This window comes from Chroicocephalus ridibundus, chromosome 6 (genome assembly GCF_963924245.1).
Source record: "Chroicocephalus ridibundus chromosome 6, bChrRid1.1, whole genome shotgun sequence".
Classification (NCBI taxonomy): domain Eukaryota; kingdom Metazoa; phylum Chordata; class Aves; order Charadriiformes; family Laridae; genus Chroicocephalus; species Chroicocephalus ridibundus.
The window spans coordinates 10,021,899-10,040,163 of record NC_086289.1 but is presented as its reverse complement, the minus strand read 5'-3'; the positions used below and the strand labels follow the sequence as shown (position 1 = coordinate 10,040,163).

General features: G+C 37.7%; 1 protein-coding gene across 2 annotated transcripts in view; it reads right to left on the bottom strand.

The window, feature by feature from the left end:
* Positions 1 to 18,265, bottom strand: part of NRAP (nebulin related anchoring protein) — a 52,904-nt gene that overhangs the window by 22,111 nt on the left and 12,528 nt on the right. Inside the window, exons 11-25 of one of the 2 annotated variants that reach the window (XM_063338305.1) lie at positions 16,573 to 16,689; positions 14,703 to 14,807; positions 13,647 to 13,754; positions 12,842 to 12,946; positions 10,403 to 10,501; positions 9,783 to 9,887; positions 8,087 to 8,194; positions 7,140 to 7,241; positions 6,456 to 6,653; positions 6,128 to 6,232; positions 3,770 to 3,868; positions 3,032 to 3,136; positions 2,452 to 2,559; positions 1,516 to 1,827; positions 373 to 477 (exon numbers count right to left, since the gene is read on the bottom strand). In XM_063338305.1, coding sequence (XP_063194375.1) covers positions 373 to 477; positions 1,516 to 1,827; positions 2,452 to 2,559; positions 3,032 to 3,136; positions 3,770 to 3,868; positions 6,128 to 6,232; positions 6,456 to 6,653; positions 7,140 to 7,241; positions 8,087 to 8,194; positions 9,783 to 9,887; positions 10,403 to 10,501; positions 12,842 to 12,946; positions 13,647 to 13,754; positions 14,703 to 14,807; positions 16,573 to 16,689 — 1,881 coding nt within the window. The remainder of the gene's footprint in view (positions 1 to 372; positions 478 to 1,515; positions 1,828 to 2,451; positions 2,560 to 3,031; positions 3,137 to 3,769; positions 3,869 to 6,127; positions 6,233 to 6,455; positions 6,654 to 7,139; positions 7,242 to 8,086; positions 8,195 to 9,782; positions 9,888 to 10,402; positions 10,502 to 12,841; positions 12,947 to 13,646; positions 13,755 to 14,702; positions 14,808 to 16,572; positions 16,690 to 18,265) is intronic. The other variant, XM_063338306.1, reaches the window with a different exon arrangement.

The following is an 18,265-nucleotide window of genomic DNA, read 5'->3' as shown; positions in this document are numbered from 1 at the left end:
GAGCAAGGAGGAATGTGTATCTGTTACAAAAGAAGGTTCTGGGTCCAATAACTGCATCTTTTCATCATCTCTCCTGTTTTGCTTCATTAAAAAGGTAGGCTAGTAGGTAGCAATTGAGCACTGTTTGATTGCCATTATTATTCATAATATCATTTGTCACCTACTTTGTTTTTGCAAAGGCTATATGGACTCCTACTGGTGTGTGTTTGGTATCTGGTTTCCCTCTAATTACCAGTCCTATCCCTGGTTTTGAGGGCTTTCATGTGGTATGCCTTTTTCTTTCCCCTTTGAGTGGAAATTATTTTAATTTTATACAGACATTTTGCACGCATTATGCAGCAAATTCTGTTACATGCTGTCATGAAATCTCACCTCACTAATGAGTTCTCCTGCCTTCTTAGCCTGCTCCACATTTAATGACCCAGTGGCTATCCATCCAGCTCCTTTCATCCAGTTCAAATCTGCTCTGTATCGGTTCTGACAAAGAAAAAAAAAGTCCTATTGTTGGTGTTCATACACTTAAAATGCCATTAAAGGATTCAGACATCTCAGGAACAACAACCAAGTCAAATTAGTGCCTGCTTTTGTTTTATTCACTATTGCACAGTTGCAAGGAAAGCAAAAAAAAATATAGAATGACATAGAGGTATCAGGACTCACTAGCACTTGTGCAATAAGCTTTGCAAGGTAATTTTTAGAAGTGGTCTACACCTTACTGTCATTTGCAGTTTTTACTCTAACGTGGCAAAACTTCAGTTTTATCATACATAGTGCTCTGTTTAAATGATCATTAATGACTTGCAATGATAAGAAAACGATACTTAGTGTTTCCCAGTCCTTTTGTTATACTGGAAGGAAAGCATGTTGGTTTGGTTTTTCCATGTGTCTTTAAGGAGGAAGAGTACAGGATTACTTCTCACTTTCCCCACAACATCTCTCCTACCAAGTTTACTAAATTCTGAAAGCTTATACGAGCACTACAGACAGGTTTCTCAAAGATGACAGAAGGGTTTCAGCACCTATACCTCAACAAGACCTGTACACATATCTAAGTCTCCTTGAAAAGTTCTGACTTAAAACCTCAGAATGGAAAGTCTGACTTACAGTAACCATTTACTGTATCGGACAGTTCATCTGATGGTTACAGCTGAGCATGTGGTCTCCATATGGAATTTTATCACCATAAATTGTTTAACCTCCTTGCACATTAGGTAAAAAAATAATTGTATATCATATATGAATTCTAGTGTTTTATTAACATTTGAAGTAGGCTTTGAAGAAGCCATGCTTATAAACAGGATTATAACTCCCCTCAAAAACACTACACACCTTTACTCTCTTGAGTAAATAAGTGGTCAATATTTACTGCTTTAATATTAGCTGTTCAATAGTTGAAAAATTAGGTGTATAAATATGTCATGCCATTAAAAACATAAACATCTGAAGAAACTCAGCCCTAAGTGTCTGAAGGGGTTGAACGAAAGGGTGTTGAAATACATTAAGCTCTGGACTTACATCACTTTGCAGTCCGTAGGCCCACTTGGCCCATGCCACTTTCATGTCAGTAGGCAGGGCTGTGTAGTGATGGAGAGCTGTCTTGTATCCTCTGTCTGTGGCCAAATTCTGAGCCTTTTTGGCATGGACAAGGTTAACCATATCCATGGAGACCTGAAACTGATTCTTTGTGTCCTCAAATGCCTTCTTGTACTCCAGATCGCTCTGCAACTTTGACATTTGAAGCGAATGAGCCATCTGCGAATCTTCCTCCACAGCTTTTACTCCAATTAGCTTACCCTTCGTCTTCTCATAACCTTCCTTATATTTAATCTGTGAAGAAAAATATAGACTATAAGTAAATGATCTAAGCTGCCAAACTGACAGCTCTGCTAGTAGTGAAGAAATGGTCTATCAGTGTTGTGACATGCTTGGTCCTTGATACAAACAAGTAAAAAGTCCATTTGCGAAAGAGAACTGGAATACCTTAGAAATTAGCAAGTGTTTATAAAGAATAAACCCTTTCTCAGTAATAATATGTTCACAAAAAGCTGTAAGAAATGTTTTCAGTTCTTTCTAGGAAAAACAACATTCTTTAAGCACTTAAGTCAGAAGGTTCTGTCAGGAATTTTCTGGCCAGGCATAGATGTATTAAATTACGATGTTTCACAGGAGATTTCCACTTCATTGTGAGTTCTAAAATTCACCCTCAGGTCAAAATGAGAATAGGAAAACACAGTCAGCATGTGGGGGAAAACTCTGAATTGCTGAGAGGAAACCTTCTGACCAATTATGGAATGCCAACCACCAGACAACTCCTTCATTTCTCCTTAGCTTGAATCGAGTGAGGGTGGCTCAGGGCACTGAGACATATGTGACACATCCCCAACGCTCTGGTAGCAATCTGGAATGTCAGCTCTTCTAAGAATAAAGAAGGCTGATGGAGTCCATACTCACATCACTTGCCAGATCCCTCTTTGCCTTAGCTGTCAAGAATGACAAAGCATCCAGACGAAGCACAAATCCTTTTTCCTTCAGTTTCTCCCAGCTACTCTTGTAGAGTTTCTAAAGAGATGACAATAACACAGTTTCTATTACTATCAATATATTCTATTTGTTTTATAGTCACAGTGAAAGCTTGTAACATCAGACCAGCGCACGCTCCATGCCCAGCAACCATATGTCTAAGGATCAGATCCTGGTGTCTTCACTTACATACTGTAACTGTGGATACTGTAGATACTGTAACCCCATTATCTCACTGGTTCCAGTGAAACTGTCAACATGCCACTCATCTGGAAGCATGTGGAAAACACACAGCTTCAAACTCTAAAAGTGACAAGTCTTCAGAACAGCAGATGTGACTAGTATTTAATTAAGAGCAAGTAATTAAATTCAGATATAAATTTTTTACATCTAAAACATTTGGACCTTCTCAGAGAAGGAACGTAACTTTTACCTACAGAATAAACATTTCAACGGCAGCTGTAACTATTCAGGGGAGTGAGGGAATGCAAACCTCTGCCTCACACAGTACCTCACTGATATTGGCAGCATTTGCTTTGGCCAGTATGAAGACAGGATCGTCTTTGCTGATCGTGTACTGATGAAGATACTGCTCTTTTCCTGACCTGTAGGCAACCTGTCCACAAAAAGCAAAGCATGTTTAACAAGCAGTCGTCTGTGTTTAGTGTTGGAGGAATACTGATTAAAACACCACAAATATTCAAGGATTTCTTAGGGTTAATTTATTTGGTGAGTTAGCCTTCAGCATCACGACTTTTTTCAACAAATCTGAATTTACAAGCTGACCCACCCGCTAGTAGTTTGGGCCGCCAAACTACTCATGGTATCTTGTTCACTGCCTCCAAGAGGTAACAGTTCTGTATACCATTTATCACTTTAGGGTGCCAAGAGTCTAACAGCAAACGTGTTTATAAAATTCAGAAATTTCTCACAGAGTCTGAATGCTAAGTGTCCCCCCTTCACCTTCAAGACCACTAGTTTATGGTTTTACTTAGGTACACAGCACCTACTATAGGATATTCCCATTGGGGTTTGATTTTTGTTGTTGTTGTTCTAGTTCAGAGAATTCAATGAGAGAATTCATCAAATAAACAAATAAAACCCCTCAGAAATAAATCTCAAGAAATTTCATATATTGAAAGATTTCATGACTAGGTTCTCTTCCACCACCACCTCAATGCACATATCTCAGGAATCACCACATTATGAGTAAGCTACTTGCACAGAAAAAATTCAATCAAAGACTCACGTCACTTTGCAGTTCCTGGCTCTTCTTGGCATGCTTGATCTGAGAACTGTCAGCCACACTGGTGAACTTCAGAGCATCAGCCTTCTGTCTGTATTTTTTCTACATCAAATTAAAGCAGGTTACACAAAAGATTCTACAATATTTACCTTGCCCAAAAAATGTAGTGCTTTGAAAAAGTACATGACTAATAGAGCCCAAAGTACCTTGTAAATTCCCCAGACAGTTTTAGCACAGGTACCAACAAAATAAGCTTCCAAATACTACCCAGTGCTCGTATTTTCTGCTGGGAGGACCCCAGTGGCAAGGCGGGTAGTGCAACAGTATGCCAAATGCATCGTTGCTGACACTGCAAGCATGAATACTCTTTGGTGCCAGATGTACTAGCTACACATCTTACAAGATCTAGGTTGCACACCAACCAGTGAGTGTCCTTCACAAGCTGGGTATAACTTAAGTCAAGAGCTCATGAGCTACACAGTCAATATCACTATCTCATTTTCTCACGTGAAACTTCTCAAGCACTTACACATGTTTTTCAAATCACTGAACATATGTTACTGAGATAATTTTAAATTATTAAGCTATTTCTCAATTATCAATTAAATTACAGCAGGCAATTTCAGTGTCCTGAAAGTAACTTAAACTCAAAACCTTCACCGTCATCTCCCAGTTCTTTTCAAAGCAGAGCTCAGCATAGACACTGCAGTCAAGCCTTCCTGGGAGCAACAGCTATGAGAGTCCTCCACAAGGCTCAAGTCTTGGATGTAGGAAAAAACATTGTGCTCCATTCATCCTCTGCTACAGTACTACTATAAAATCTATTTGAACTGACAAATCTGCATAGAGTCTAACATTTCTAGTTTGGAAACTCAGACTGCCCTTACTTTTATTCCATCTTACTTTTTGTTTTACATCCAACACACACCGAAGTGAACAGAAAACTTTCGTTGACTTCCTCAGGCTTTGGATCAGGCCTGTTTTGAATTAATGTCTCTGCCTGAGCCTTTTGCATCACTTATTTAAAAGCAAGTTAAGCAACTCTTTCTATCTTTGAGACAGTACAAGGAAATGCAGCACCCTATTTCAAGACCACAGTATGATAGGGGAGACCAAGCAAACACTTCTTGTATACTTTAGTCAAATTCTTATTCTAATAGTTCAACCATGAAGCAGGGCATTCCACCTAGCAAGGGTGTAAATGCATTTTTTCATTATCTAGCATTTCAGGGGAGAAATCCTTCTGTTTGAACTGATGGGTGAACAGATCAGTTTACACTGCCTCTGCTAGGGAAACACAAAATAGAAGTTAAACAAGCATGCAGCACTTCAAAGAGGTGCTCATCGCTTTATTTTAGGAACCTGGAAGGGAGGGAGGCAGATTAGAAACAGCATGTTTTGTCACATTGCATGGAACACAATGTAGTGACATTCTGCAAAGAAATGACAAAATGCCAGGATCTGTATGGCAATAGAGATCTCTAAAATAATATCCACCAGTCGCCAGTTTAAGTGACTGTCAGACATCTCTCGGCCTCACACAGCACTGCAATGAAGAGGCAGATCATTATGGATTAAATATTTGTGGAAGTGATTATTACTACAGCATACCACAGCAGCAGATGTCAGTCTATCTCTAGCAAGACACTGGATCTGAGAGTAGCTGCTCTTCTTTTGTTTCTAAGATGTATTTTCTCCCCTTGCAGGAGCAGTGAGAGGATGTCAGAGACCCAAAGTATCAGAGAGTGTGATCTCCAGTAACTAGCTGGCTTCTGTTCCTTCCTCCAGCACTAAGTGGGATTTTATCCTTCATGTCAAAACTTCCCCTAATTTATTCTTCTCTCTGCCCTCTAGTTTTCCTAGCACTAGTGAGACAACCCAACCATAGCTAAGCAGCTAAGGAAGTGTACTTCCATAAGGTTAATGGCAGTGTGAAGCCATGAATTAATCAAGGGAAAGCAATGAAAACCAGCACAAGTTGAAGTTGCCAGTAAAGTCACAGCCCTTATTTGCTGAAGACCAAAGAAATTTCCAAACATGGCTAACAAATACCTAATTTTTCAGCACTGTTCCTTAAAACTCTATGCGCTTCATGTAGCATGTATCCTAGGAATTTGATTCCTTTCAATGGTATTCTGCAAAATGGGCAGGTGAGTGAAAAGAGATGGCTGCACAATTATAGGGACTTTGCTCCACAAACTTGACAGAAATCAATAATCATATAATGGGAACACGTACTCTTAACCTCTAACCCAGGATTTTCTGTATTTGGAATTCCTTACCTATTCCACATAATGTAGTGGAGTAAGCGTGCATAAGCCTTTGAATAAAAACAGGTAGAAGCCTGAGCACTTTGCTTACCTCACTGACCAAATCTCCTGCCTTTTTGGCTTGTTGTATATTAAGACTTCCTTCTGTGATACATCCAGCTCCTTTCATCCATGTCAGATCTGCCCTGTATCGAAGCTGTAGAGCAAAATGACATTTATTGGCATGTGGAACAGAGGCACGATGTTTGCATGTGAACATGTGCACACCTTCCAGTTTCAAAGACATTTCAAAAACATTTTAAAAAGTCTTAGTGCAAATCAAACAGCGTCCATATAAAATGAGAAATAATGTAAAACTCAAGAAGTCTATAAACACTGATACTACTTGTAACAGTTAAGCTGAGTATATATTATCTTACATCACTCTGAAGACCATAGGCCTTCTTTGCCCATTTGGTCTTCATATCTTCTGGAACCACCGTGTATTCATGGAGTCTCTTTCTATAATCTAGGTCACTAGCAAGCGCCTGGGCCTTCTTAGCATGTCTCAGGTTTACCATATCCATAGGCAGATGGAAATGGGTCTTACTCTCCTCAAAACCCTTTTTATACGCGATCTAGAAATAGAAGGAATGAAAATAAGTTGTCTGTATCAGTGTATTGTAAAGCCAAAACTATCTTCAATCTCCACTCTTGTTTGGGTCCTTATGCAGATTAGGCAAAAACCACATGTAGAAATTAGTTCCTATGAGGGATGAACAAAATAGATGGAAGGATGAGTTTTGCAGCCTCTAGAGACTCTTCTCTATTACAGTACATCTTACTTTTGACATACTTTTATCTGCTTGAAAGTTTTATGAAGAAGTGTTTATATTGGGGTTCTAATAGGATGTTATTTTCCTGCCCCAAAATAAGGACCGTCAACACAAAATTCTGTATGAGAACAAAAATACTGTGCAATCACTGCAGATTAACCAATTTTTGTTAAATGCTTCCAAGAATTTCTTCAAGTGAAAGCAGTAACAGTGGTAGATCACATATTGTTGCTGAAAGATTAATAATTATGAAAAACACCTTTTGAGTAAAAGAAAGAAATAATTTACCTCACTACTCATCTTGGCTACCTGCAGAGAGTGCAAAAGTCTTGAATCTTTGGTTCCAATTGCTTTTCCTTTTGTTTTTTCATATTCTTCTTTATATTTAATCTGTGAAAAAAAAATAGTTTAAGTCAAAGAACATTTCCAGTTACCCACGAGATAAGCAATATGTTTTTCACCAGCAATTTGGATGGTCAAAATTTACAAGGTCTTAGTCTGATTCTCACTTTCTCACTTCAGATTTCCCAGATTTTGTCAGAAATTTCCAAAGGTATACCAGGTTGACTTCATTTATGTTGTCTTTAACCTCATTCTTTAAGGCTTGTTTCTCTGAGGGGATATGCTTATAAACTTAAAGTGTTCTGATTAGCTAAATTATCTTGCTCTTAAAGCCAAAGATAAGAAATCCATCATGTAAAATCCAAGCAAGGAATTCAAGATTTCGTTTTTTTAATGAGGTGGGATTTCGGAATCACCTTCATGGCTGAACAGTTTCCAGCTGCTGGAAAAGTTTCCTTCCTGCCTCTCCACAGGTTAAGAATCATGAGATAATTCGTTTAAAAAGAGTTCATTTGAAATTTTTTTTCTACACATGTGTTTATGTTAAAGAAGCAGACTAAAGAAATATGCATTCTACTTGCAGTGGATGATAACAGCCTTTTTGAGGCTATAAACAATTCAAACCACTGAATTTTACTATGGGAGGATTGAGCCATTGATATTTTGCAAATTTTGCTTCCTTCTGTACACTTGTATTTAAAAAAAAATAATTTTCAGAGAGTAAAAATTCATAGCAGAGTCTGAGAAAGTTTCCAATTGCTCATCAGCCATTGAGAAAGATGAACAGCCAAACGCAGGACTTAAAAATCCAGATGAAGTGAGCTAAACTTTATTTCCCTGTGCTACAGCAACTTATATAAAGAATAATTCCTAGGTAATTAAATACAACATACATCACTGGCAAGATCCCTTGAAGCTTTGGCAGCAAGTAAAGGCAGAGAATCAAGTTTCATTTCAAAGCCCCGGCCCTTACTCTTCTCCCAGCCTTCTTTGTACTTAATCTGAGAAAGAAAAGACAGCAACATGTCACTAACACATAAACACACAAGATCTTCAAATGAACACAAAAATAACTAAGAGCAAAACAGAAGTATACATATGCTCAGTCCCCAAACTGGAACCTTTTTAAGTCACGGTTCATTATCGTTTTGAGCTAATTGAGTCAAGAATTTTATTCTTGGCGTTTACAGGCACTTTAAATCCCCGAACATGCACCAATAGCTTTCAATTTTAAACAGGCGTGGGGGAGGGAAGGTTTTTCAGAAGTAACTGTGGTTATGTCTGCATACGCAAATACTGTAGATCAATAGGAGCTGATCTATAGGGCGGAACAGCTGGTGCTCAGAATCAGACATCACACTACTCGTTTCAGGATTTTTCTTCCTCCCCCTGTCAAACTACAGCTAGTCAGGTCCCATGCACTGAATGCCTATTTGTAGCTGCAGTTCTTTATGTGAGCTGCTGGAGAGCATCTTTCAGTTTGGTTTCTTTCAAAAGGAATCCAGCTCATGTGCTCTCAGACCACCCCATAATGTGAAGCAAAGCTCAGTGAAGCAACCCTTATGATCAGGAGATTTGCTTCAAAAGCACACTCATGAGCCACACGATATGACAAATGCAGATGAAATGCATGAGAATCATAAGCTTAACTTCTGAAAGTTAATGGAAGTTAAAGTACTAGTTGTTTAAGCTCTTTTTTAAGGTTCCACTTGAAATTCTGTTAGAGCAGGATCAAGTATGCCTTCATGCATACTATGCATGCACCTAATGAAGTACCCAGGAAGCCACGATTTCTGTATTTGGCTTTTCGTGTGGTTATATTTTACCAGTATCTAACAATGAGTATGCAGCCCTACACATTATAGCCACAAAGAGTATTGCTTCACAATACTCCACCAAAGTAATTCAAATGAAACTTAGAGGAAGAACACAGGTATGAATATGCCAGGAAAAACTTGCAGTAATGCCAACTCAAAACACTGAAAATTTATGAAGCTCGCTTAAAAATAACAGTCACACCAGTAGTAAGTCTGAAGGTTTTTTCTGGGTTTGCATTTATTTGTCCTGTTGGGCTTTTTTCCTCCAAAACTATCTACAAGAATGGAAGCTTGAAAAGTACTTTAAAAAATTAAATAAAAATTAAACTTTTCCTGCAAATGCTTGATTTTCACACCCAGATGTCTACGTAAATCACTACCTATTGTCGTGAATTATGAACGGCAACAACAGTGGGCTTGATCCAAGCTCACTGAAGTCACTGTGTTTCTTTCCATTGACTTCAGTGGGACATGAGTTATTAGAACTGTGCAAATGTTGGTTCTTCATACAACTACCACCTCAGAAGCAGTTAATTTTGTGAAGCGAACACTGATTTACTAAACAAATTCAAATCATCTGAAAAGGTCTTAAAAGAAAAGTCTAGCAGTTTCACCATACTTGAGATTGTATCCCTACCTATTCTGTTTACCATACCTTGTTCTGTAAAGACCGATAATAAATGCCAAATGATTTCAGAAGTGGTGTCGGCATCTTTACATTAATTTCTGTCTATTAATATGAATACCAATATTTCCACATCACTTGGCTTACCTCACTGTATAACTCAGCATTGGCTTTTGCCTTGACTAACTGAGGTACGTCCTGCGGTAGAGTGTAATTTGTTTTTGTCTTCTCATACTGGGCTCGGTAGTTCGACTGCCATATATTGAAAAAGTCAACAAGAAACCCAGTTATTTTATATCATTAAAAATATGACCGTTACACAGATTGACCGCTGTTGAATTTCAGGCTATTAGTGCCATATGTTACAGATACACTCACAGGTATGGCTGACATAAATACGAGGGCAATAAGGCAATTATGACTTTTACCTAGGTGCTAGGAAGTAGAATAATTATTCTGTAATAGAACAGTTACTGACTGTCTAAAAGTAGAAAATACCTGATTAACAAAACATGCATTAATAAATACACAGAAGACAAATCCCTAAAAAAGCACACTAATACAACTCTTCACAATGAGGAAAATGTTAAATCTACTGGTATGCTTTTCACATTTTTGGAAGTGATTTCATTCAATTTGTATTCTTGTTTTGGTTGTAAATCTGGTGATGAACGATCAACAATAAAAACAGTGAAGTGCTACAAATGCTATGAAATAAAATTATCTCATAATTCTAATAAACAATGATGGCTGATGACAAAACTTACATCACTGAGCTGCTGCGCATTTATTTTGGCTTGAGCAATTTGCGGAGTGCTGGCAACAGAGCTGTACTTCACCTTGTCTATGCTTTGCCTGTAGTTTACCTAATTTAAAATAAAATTAAAAAAAAAGATTTAATAAAGGAAGAAATATTCAGACTGGAAAATGAGAGACTGAGTAGACAAAGTTTTGTTAGCTAATGCACTGGATAAATCATTACTTAAACCATAATAAATAGAGGTGAGGAAAAACGTCAGGGTCTCTTGGATGAGATCTGAGTTAATGCTCTGAAAATTTCCTAGTCTGAGGTCACAGTTTTTATTCCACTTTGAAAATTAACTTCACTTATAACTCCGTCCCCTCAAAACCATAAATTCTTAAAAAGTTGCAATTTCAGCTTGTCCCCAAAGCATTCCTGCAAAACTGATATCCTTAACCATCACTCAGAATATTTTTATCTTTATCAGACTGTCTCTATAAAGGAACACTGTAACTGTCCAGTAAGAGGTCTGCCCATTGCAATGCTCTGCAGACCAAAGGAACTCTCTTACACTTTGGTTTTACTGAGTTTTAGTGTAATAATTAAATTAATCACAGAATTTCCCCATGTGGTAAGAGTTTTGTGTGGGTGATGAGAGAAGAAAAATATATATTTATAGTAAAAAAAAGTCATTTTAAGATCAGCCATTGAAAGTATTGGAGCCCACTAAATTCCTAACACATTATCACAGTAGCAGGAATAATAAGCTATAAAATAAATATATTAAACCCCAAAATCATGCAAGATGAAAAAATCATGGAGAAGCTTTCTGTCAAACCTGCTGCTGACAAAGGACTCAGTGCTACACTGCAGGACGCAACTATTATTCTCTATAGGCCTTAATTAGTACTAACTGCAGTTAATCACCACTTTGCAAATATTGCACAGTTTAAAACTAGTTTCTTAAGAATACTTTTTTTTTTCCCCAGTAAAGTGGAATATATTTCTAGAGACTTTGAGTTACTGAAATCATTTTAATGTGGACCTTCTTACCTCAGGTATCCTCATATAAACTTTGTTCTTTCTGCCACAATGAGAAAAACTGGGAAAAAAGGCTTGAATTCTCTCACAAGTCCAAAACGATCAAGATATTTAAAACAGTTTATTTACTTCTTTACAGAGAGAATTTTACTTCCACAGAAAGGGATCATTTCTTTTTAACTGAAACTCGGTATTTATTGCTACTTGTGATTACTTAGCATGTGAGAGAGTTGTATTCTTAGAGAGTTGATGTTGGTTATCAGTGAGCAGACGAACCCTGGGACTGATTCAAAACTACTGGATGATGATCGTGACTAGTGCAACCGAGTCTCTGTGGCCAATTGATTTACATGCTCCAAAACCAGATGCTGACTATGAATTATGGAGCCACAGGTAGTGCTGAAATGTTTGGGTAGAACTAATTTGTACATTTTGGACACGAATTTATGCTTACTTCAAACTCTTTAAGGATACAACGGTCTCACACAGTAAGCAATCAAACAGTGAACTACATTTTTAAGCTTTTTCAAAGACAAAGCTGAAATTACTGCTCAAGAGGCAATAGTGCACCTTAAAGTATATCAAGTACTTTTTCAAAAACATCAGGTTTCTTAATTCTACCTCTTCATGCTACCATCTTTTTCTTGGAAGAGGTACTTAGGACCAGATAAATTTCATATAATGTTAATGGCCTCTCTTATACACATCTTAGGTAGTCAGAAATGCTCTGCAGAGGCGCTGCTCTCTTCCTGTTGATTTTATAAATAATGCCTGGTGACTGTGCTCCTAACTAAAGCACAGGTTAAGTTCCCAATGGTACATGAGACCAATCAAGCCTCTAACGCTTGTGAAAGGTGAAAGCACGGTATCCTCTACAGTCTGGTGTCCTTCATTTAACTGCAGAGCACATATAACCACAGCAGTACCCAAATTTCTTCACGTTGTTCCATCAGTAGCCCAACCCCAAGCACAGGGGGCACCTCTTGCACAGACCACAGGCATAAGGAAGGTTATGTGGCCAATTAGTTCCCCTTCAAAGGTGAACATCTATTTTCAGGGAATTCCCAAAGGATGACAAGCCTGTTTAAGTCTCCCTGTCCTTTCAGTGCTTGATGCTGCTGTTGAAGCTGCCCAGGATGGTGAGATGTTTTGCAGCACAGACTAGGGATGGGGCAGAACTCACTCATTCCACATCACTGTACAATCTGTGCTGAACTGAACCCCTTGACAGGAGGTGGCAGCACTTTCTATTCCTCTGAGCTGTCCTGACTCCCTGCACTTTTTTGCTTTAACTTTGTTATCACTAGCTGTTTTCTCCCATGATTAAATCATCATTTGACACAAGTAATCTACCACAATCTCTCCTACAGAGAGATGATGAGCCATGCAAGTCATAGAAAAAAAAAACCATAAAATTATTTACATCTTTCAAAGGGACCAACTTCCTTGTTGTCTGATATGAAGGAGTGAGAGTAGCTGGGTAATTGTAGTCAACACCGTCATGTTTGTAGTCAGATTTATAGGCTATCTGAAACACAGGGAGAACAAAAAAAAAAATTTCTTTTTTTTTTTAAGCTGTCATTTGTTTGAATAATTATCAGTCAAGAGGAAAGGAGAAACAATAATATTAATATTAAATGCAGGAAACAAAGTAAGTTCAATGTCATGAGTGACAAAGAAAATGAAATTATTTGCATAGTTTAGCCACTAATTGATTCTTTTTCAGCTCCTCAATTAATCCAATGCCAACAGTGGGAGCATTAACTTAACTTCCACCTATGACACATCTCTTTTATCTTTCTGCTTAGTTCTCAAGCTTCTTACAGATTTGTAAATAATGTACTTGAAGGAATGGTATGTAACAAAATAGCTTCTTGACTAACCCAGTAAATTAAATTGGAATCTAGAAATCTTCATTAAAGACTGTTTTTTCAGCAAAGGTCTGACCCTGGGGGTGGTGGCAAGCAACCTTCAGCATCCTACTGATCTCAAAGAAAACTGAAGGAGCTCAGTATGTTGCCAGATCACTGAATTTGCTTATTTTAACTTCTTCCACACAGTGAGCTATAAATCAGTACAAAAGGGTTCCCAGAATTTCCCCTCTTCTCAACATATTTATCCTTCAGATCTCCAGTACAATATGATCTAAAGTTTTCTATCAACTTAATTCTGGAAAAACTTACAAACAAGAACGCACAACCATACAAGTGTGATTAAAAATGACTTACATCGCTTGCCAGGCTGCCAACTTTCATGGCATGTAGCATTCGCTTGTCCATGCCAATACCTACATAATGACCTTTCATCTGGTTCTGGTAGGTTTCTTTGTATTTAAGCTGTATAAAAAAAAAACAAAAATACTCAGAGAAAATATATTTAGTTTTTCTGTGGATTTCCATAGGTTATAGCAGTGAGACAAATTATTACAACTGTGGTCTACTAGTGTTTCCCCACTACAGAAACTCATGAGTCCACAAAAATCTTGGTGCTTAAAAAAAATAAAAACTAAAACCCTCTGCAATTTTCCCATTTTAAAAGATGTCATTTACATGTTCTTCATATCACCTGGATGCCACATACAGGAGATACCTCCACATTCTATTGCTGCATATTATTTCATCAGAAATAACTACTAGAAAGAAGTTGCAGGGAAGCATTATTTGTACATTAACAAATGAACACATAATCATCTACCAAAACTGGACTGTTTTGGTGAGGCTTTCACCAAGCCCAGAGTAGGGAATTTGACAAGAAGATAAATTAACCATTCTATCATCTCATCTGTGTGGCAAAAGATTTACTCCTCCTGGATTTCAGAGAACGATAGCAAGCAGTATAAAGCAAAATTATACTTCAGTATCATGAGATACAAGCAATATAATTATTAATATTGATTACGTTCACACAGTAAACATGTTCCTCTAACATTAACCCAGGTAAAGTATCTTCTGCCTATTTTTCCAGTCAGGAAATGGATATACACAATGAGATAAATAACAATTATCATAGGTAACAGTAACAGCTGACAGCTACTTGTCCATATTAGCAGTCCATCATAAGTGACCTCTCCTTCATACATCATAATAGTTCTTTTCATAATCCTATACAAAATGAGCCCCAGCTATCCATCAGGACAGATGAGGGCAGGTGCTGTACAGACATGAGTTAAAATCAGTTATAATCAAATTCCCAGCACATGCTTATCTGAAAAACACACACAGATGACTTGCAATTCTGGCAGCTACCAGGTTAAGCAACCCACAAACAACGTACTGAAAACTTACATCACTGGTGAATTTTGAGATCTTGCTCACATTCTTGAATTGCGGAGTATCACAGTAGTTCATGCTATAGCCTCTGTTGTTTCCAAGATCCTTCTTGTACTCCACCTTTGTGATAAAAATGCACAAGTGAAAAATATGGTAAAACCTTAACCTTCTCTGCCAAGTTCTCCCACACACTTTTTATTAGCCAGACCCACTGTTCAGAGAGTTTGATACATGGTTTTCATCAGATGGCATATGATGAAAATTAATATGAAGATGATTTTCATGTACTCAGTTCTCATTTTTTAGGCAAAAGAAACGCAATCAATTTCATCCATACAGACCTGAGCAAAATGCATGAGACAGTGCCATGGGGGAAATTATTAACAAAAACAAGGATCTACGAAGGCATTTTAAGGTGAGCGTGAAGCAAATGAAAGCAGAAAAAGCAACGGGTGTTTTTCAGCAGGAATGACTGAACAGGGGGAAGTTTACCAGTAGAATTCTTCAGAGTAAGTTTAAATACAGAATTGGCTTAATATTTCCATTAAGTACTTTTGTTCTGAAGTAGGAATGTTGGGGCTGATATTTAAAGGGGTAATAGAAATGGGACTAAATTCAGCAATGTAGGGGTTAATATATGTGGGGAGTAGTCATCAGAATTTCAGCTATAAGAGCTCATCACCTGGAAAAGCTAAGAAAGAGAAAACTGTCCGTATGTAGGCTGACCACAATAAGATGCTGAGATGCCAAAGTAATGCAGCCATGAAAAAGGTGAATGCAGTCCAAGCCAGAAGCAAGAGGAGACCTTTGAGCAGGCACGGGGAAGTGTGCGTGCTATGTACCAGGTTCCAGCAAGACCTCATCAAGAACTTATGTACTCTTACACTTATTCCTGTTTAAGGAACATGCACTCGGCCTGTAACAGCTGCAGTGAAAGACTGTGAGAGATGAGAGGAATTTGGCTTGCTTAGTCTAGGTAAACAAAGGCAGAGAAAATGATAGCCATTTGTAAACATCTCAGAAACGTAATCGTGCAGGGAGAAGAACTTTTTAAACTTAAGGGCAATGTTGGCACAAAACACAATAGTAATAAAGTGGACAGGAATACATGTAGGGTAGAAATTAGAAGAGGAGGATTAAGATACTGTGCTGAAACAGCGGGAGCCAGGAATCACTCGCCCAGGAGGCCCCTTCCAGTCCAACTTCCAGGGGTTTTTCATTATTGAAGGTTTTATACTTTGACATCTCAAGAGTATAAGTTTTTAAACTGCCATGGGGAAGCTCTAGAAACTCACATTTATTAATAGCTTTATAGCTGATGTGACACTATAAATAAATTAATAATTCAGAATCTACTGAGAATTCCCTAGCAATCTTCCCTTGCCAAGCAGAAGAAGAATGCATTATCAGTAACTCACAGTCTTTCACGTGATGGAAGAAAACAGAAACCTGCATTAACAGAACGGTACTAATTTTGGCTCTGTTGGTGTTATATTTTAATTATCAGTAGAACCTTCTTTGAAACACTCTAATGTACACAACCAAGTCATCCTAAAGCATTTATGATTATAACTTCACAGCACATCAACAGCACAATTCAGGGTCATTTTTTTAAATTTCTATTCTTCATGTGGCCAGAAGTAGAATTCCTCTACTAGGGTTAATTTCCCATACTTTCGTGCAGATCACTGGAAGTGCCAGACGACAGCACCTGAAGATCTGCTCTTGCACCTTTCTCTCCAGTTACTGTGCTACACACAGATCATTTTTGTTACATAGGGGGCAATAAGAACACCAGCTTTTTATATCTGTAGTCCTTACCCATCAGACAAACGTTTGTATGAGCTGCTCTCAAACTTGTTCACAGATTGATTCAACCCCTTACCTCACTGACAAGCTTGTTAACGCTTTGTGCTTGTTTAAGGACTAAGTTGTCTTCAGCTGTTAGGGAGTGAAAGTGAGCTGCACCTTTCATCTTGGAAAGATCTTTCTTGTATTTTATCTGAAAAGAAGTAGGAAAAATTATAAAATAGATGTCTACATTTTCACCATTGCTATTTAGACTGGCTTCATGAGTAGGGTTAGGGTTTTTCCTATTCTTGTTTGATAAGCAAATAAAACTTGCTAAATTGAAACACTGCAAGTTGTTACTTCCTGAAAAAAAACACATCTAAAATCACAGCCCTAACAATCCCTGCCAAGCCACTTCACTAGACAGCATTTTTTTTTAAATTCATTTTTTACATAGATTGAACAGCACTGGTTGTTGATTGTAGCCTGAATAGATAACTAGCAGATTCTTGGCTAGTGACTGGTTGGAACTTGTGTGCTCTTCTATTATTGAAGTAAATTCTCAGCACTTTAATTTTAGACTTCCAGTCAGAGAATTAAAGATAGTCAACAAGTGCTCTGCGAACTTTTCCTTTTGTAGAAACCAGCTTTTTGAGAAAGCTATATCTTTTTGCATTTATAATGTTTTAAGGCAATTCTATTTCTCTACCAAATTAATATTGAAATAAGGGATCTGTTAATTTAATTTAAACATCTTTTTTGTGTTTGAAACATGTGTTTAAAACATTGACTTAAATTGAGCTACGATGGGTGAAGAGACATAATACCTATATTGGCCTTTTGCCAAACTTTGTCCAGAAAAAAATTCCATTGGGAATATATTTCAATATTTGTTGCATACAAGGAGATACTTATATTCTTCATTTCCTGTTACTGCTTTAAAAAATCAGATTCGTAATCTAAAAAGAAACAAATTATTTGAAGTGTGCAAGAAGTGAAAAGTGGTTTTTACTTTATTTTCCAAGTCTGCACACAGTTTCTCAGGCCTTAAAGATATGAAGCAGCTTGATATATAATCATAGAATGGTTAGAGTTGGAAGGGACCTTGAAGATCATAAGTGCCCTAGTGTCTTAAGGTTACTGCCACGAAACAGCACTTTTCCTTGCTCCAGGTATTACAAATTAATAAAGAAACTGCTGACCTTCAGCATTTTGAAAACCTATGAAACTGCCATGTTTATTTGGAAAGGTTAAATATTTCATGTTTAAGTAGGGGATCACTGAGTTTGTCATCAAAATAAGGACTGACCACAGAAGATTTCAAGTTTTTGTATTCTCTCAGTCACAAGCTCAAGCTACAGAATATGACTGATCCATTCACTCTAGTTTACTGCTAGTGTCTAGTCCAGGCTGGTACAAGCTGAAAGACTCAACCATCCGTTAGCTCCTCAGGAAACAGACTGAGCCCATCAGCTCACACGGCCCCATGGGGGACAGGTGTCCACACTACAAAGGTTGTCACTCACAGGAACCCGTCATAGCAGCCACAGGGTAGTGACCTACAGACTGACCCATTTTTTGTCACTACTAGAAACAGTCTCCTCAAACAGGACTCAGGCTCTTTAATCAATGGGCCGCATACAAGAATCACACATCACCACTTCTTTTGCCAATTCTTTACCTTACCACCCAAAACTTAAAAACCCCAGCCTAGAAACAAGCTCAGGCTTGTGAAGTGACAGTGTTGTACACTATGGAATCTTTTCCTCCATATCACTTGCTTTGCG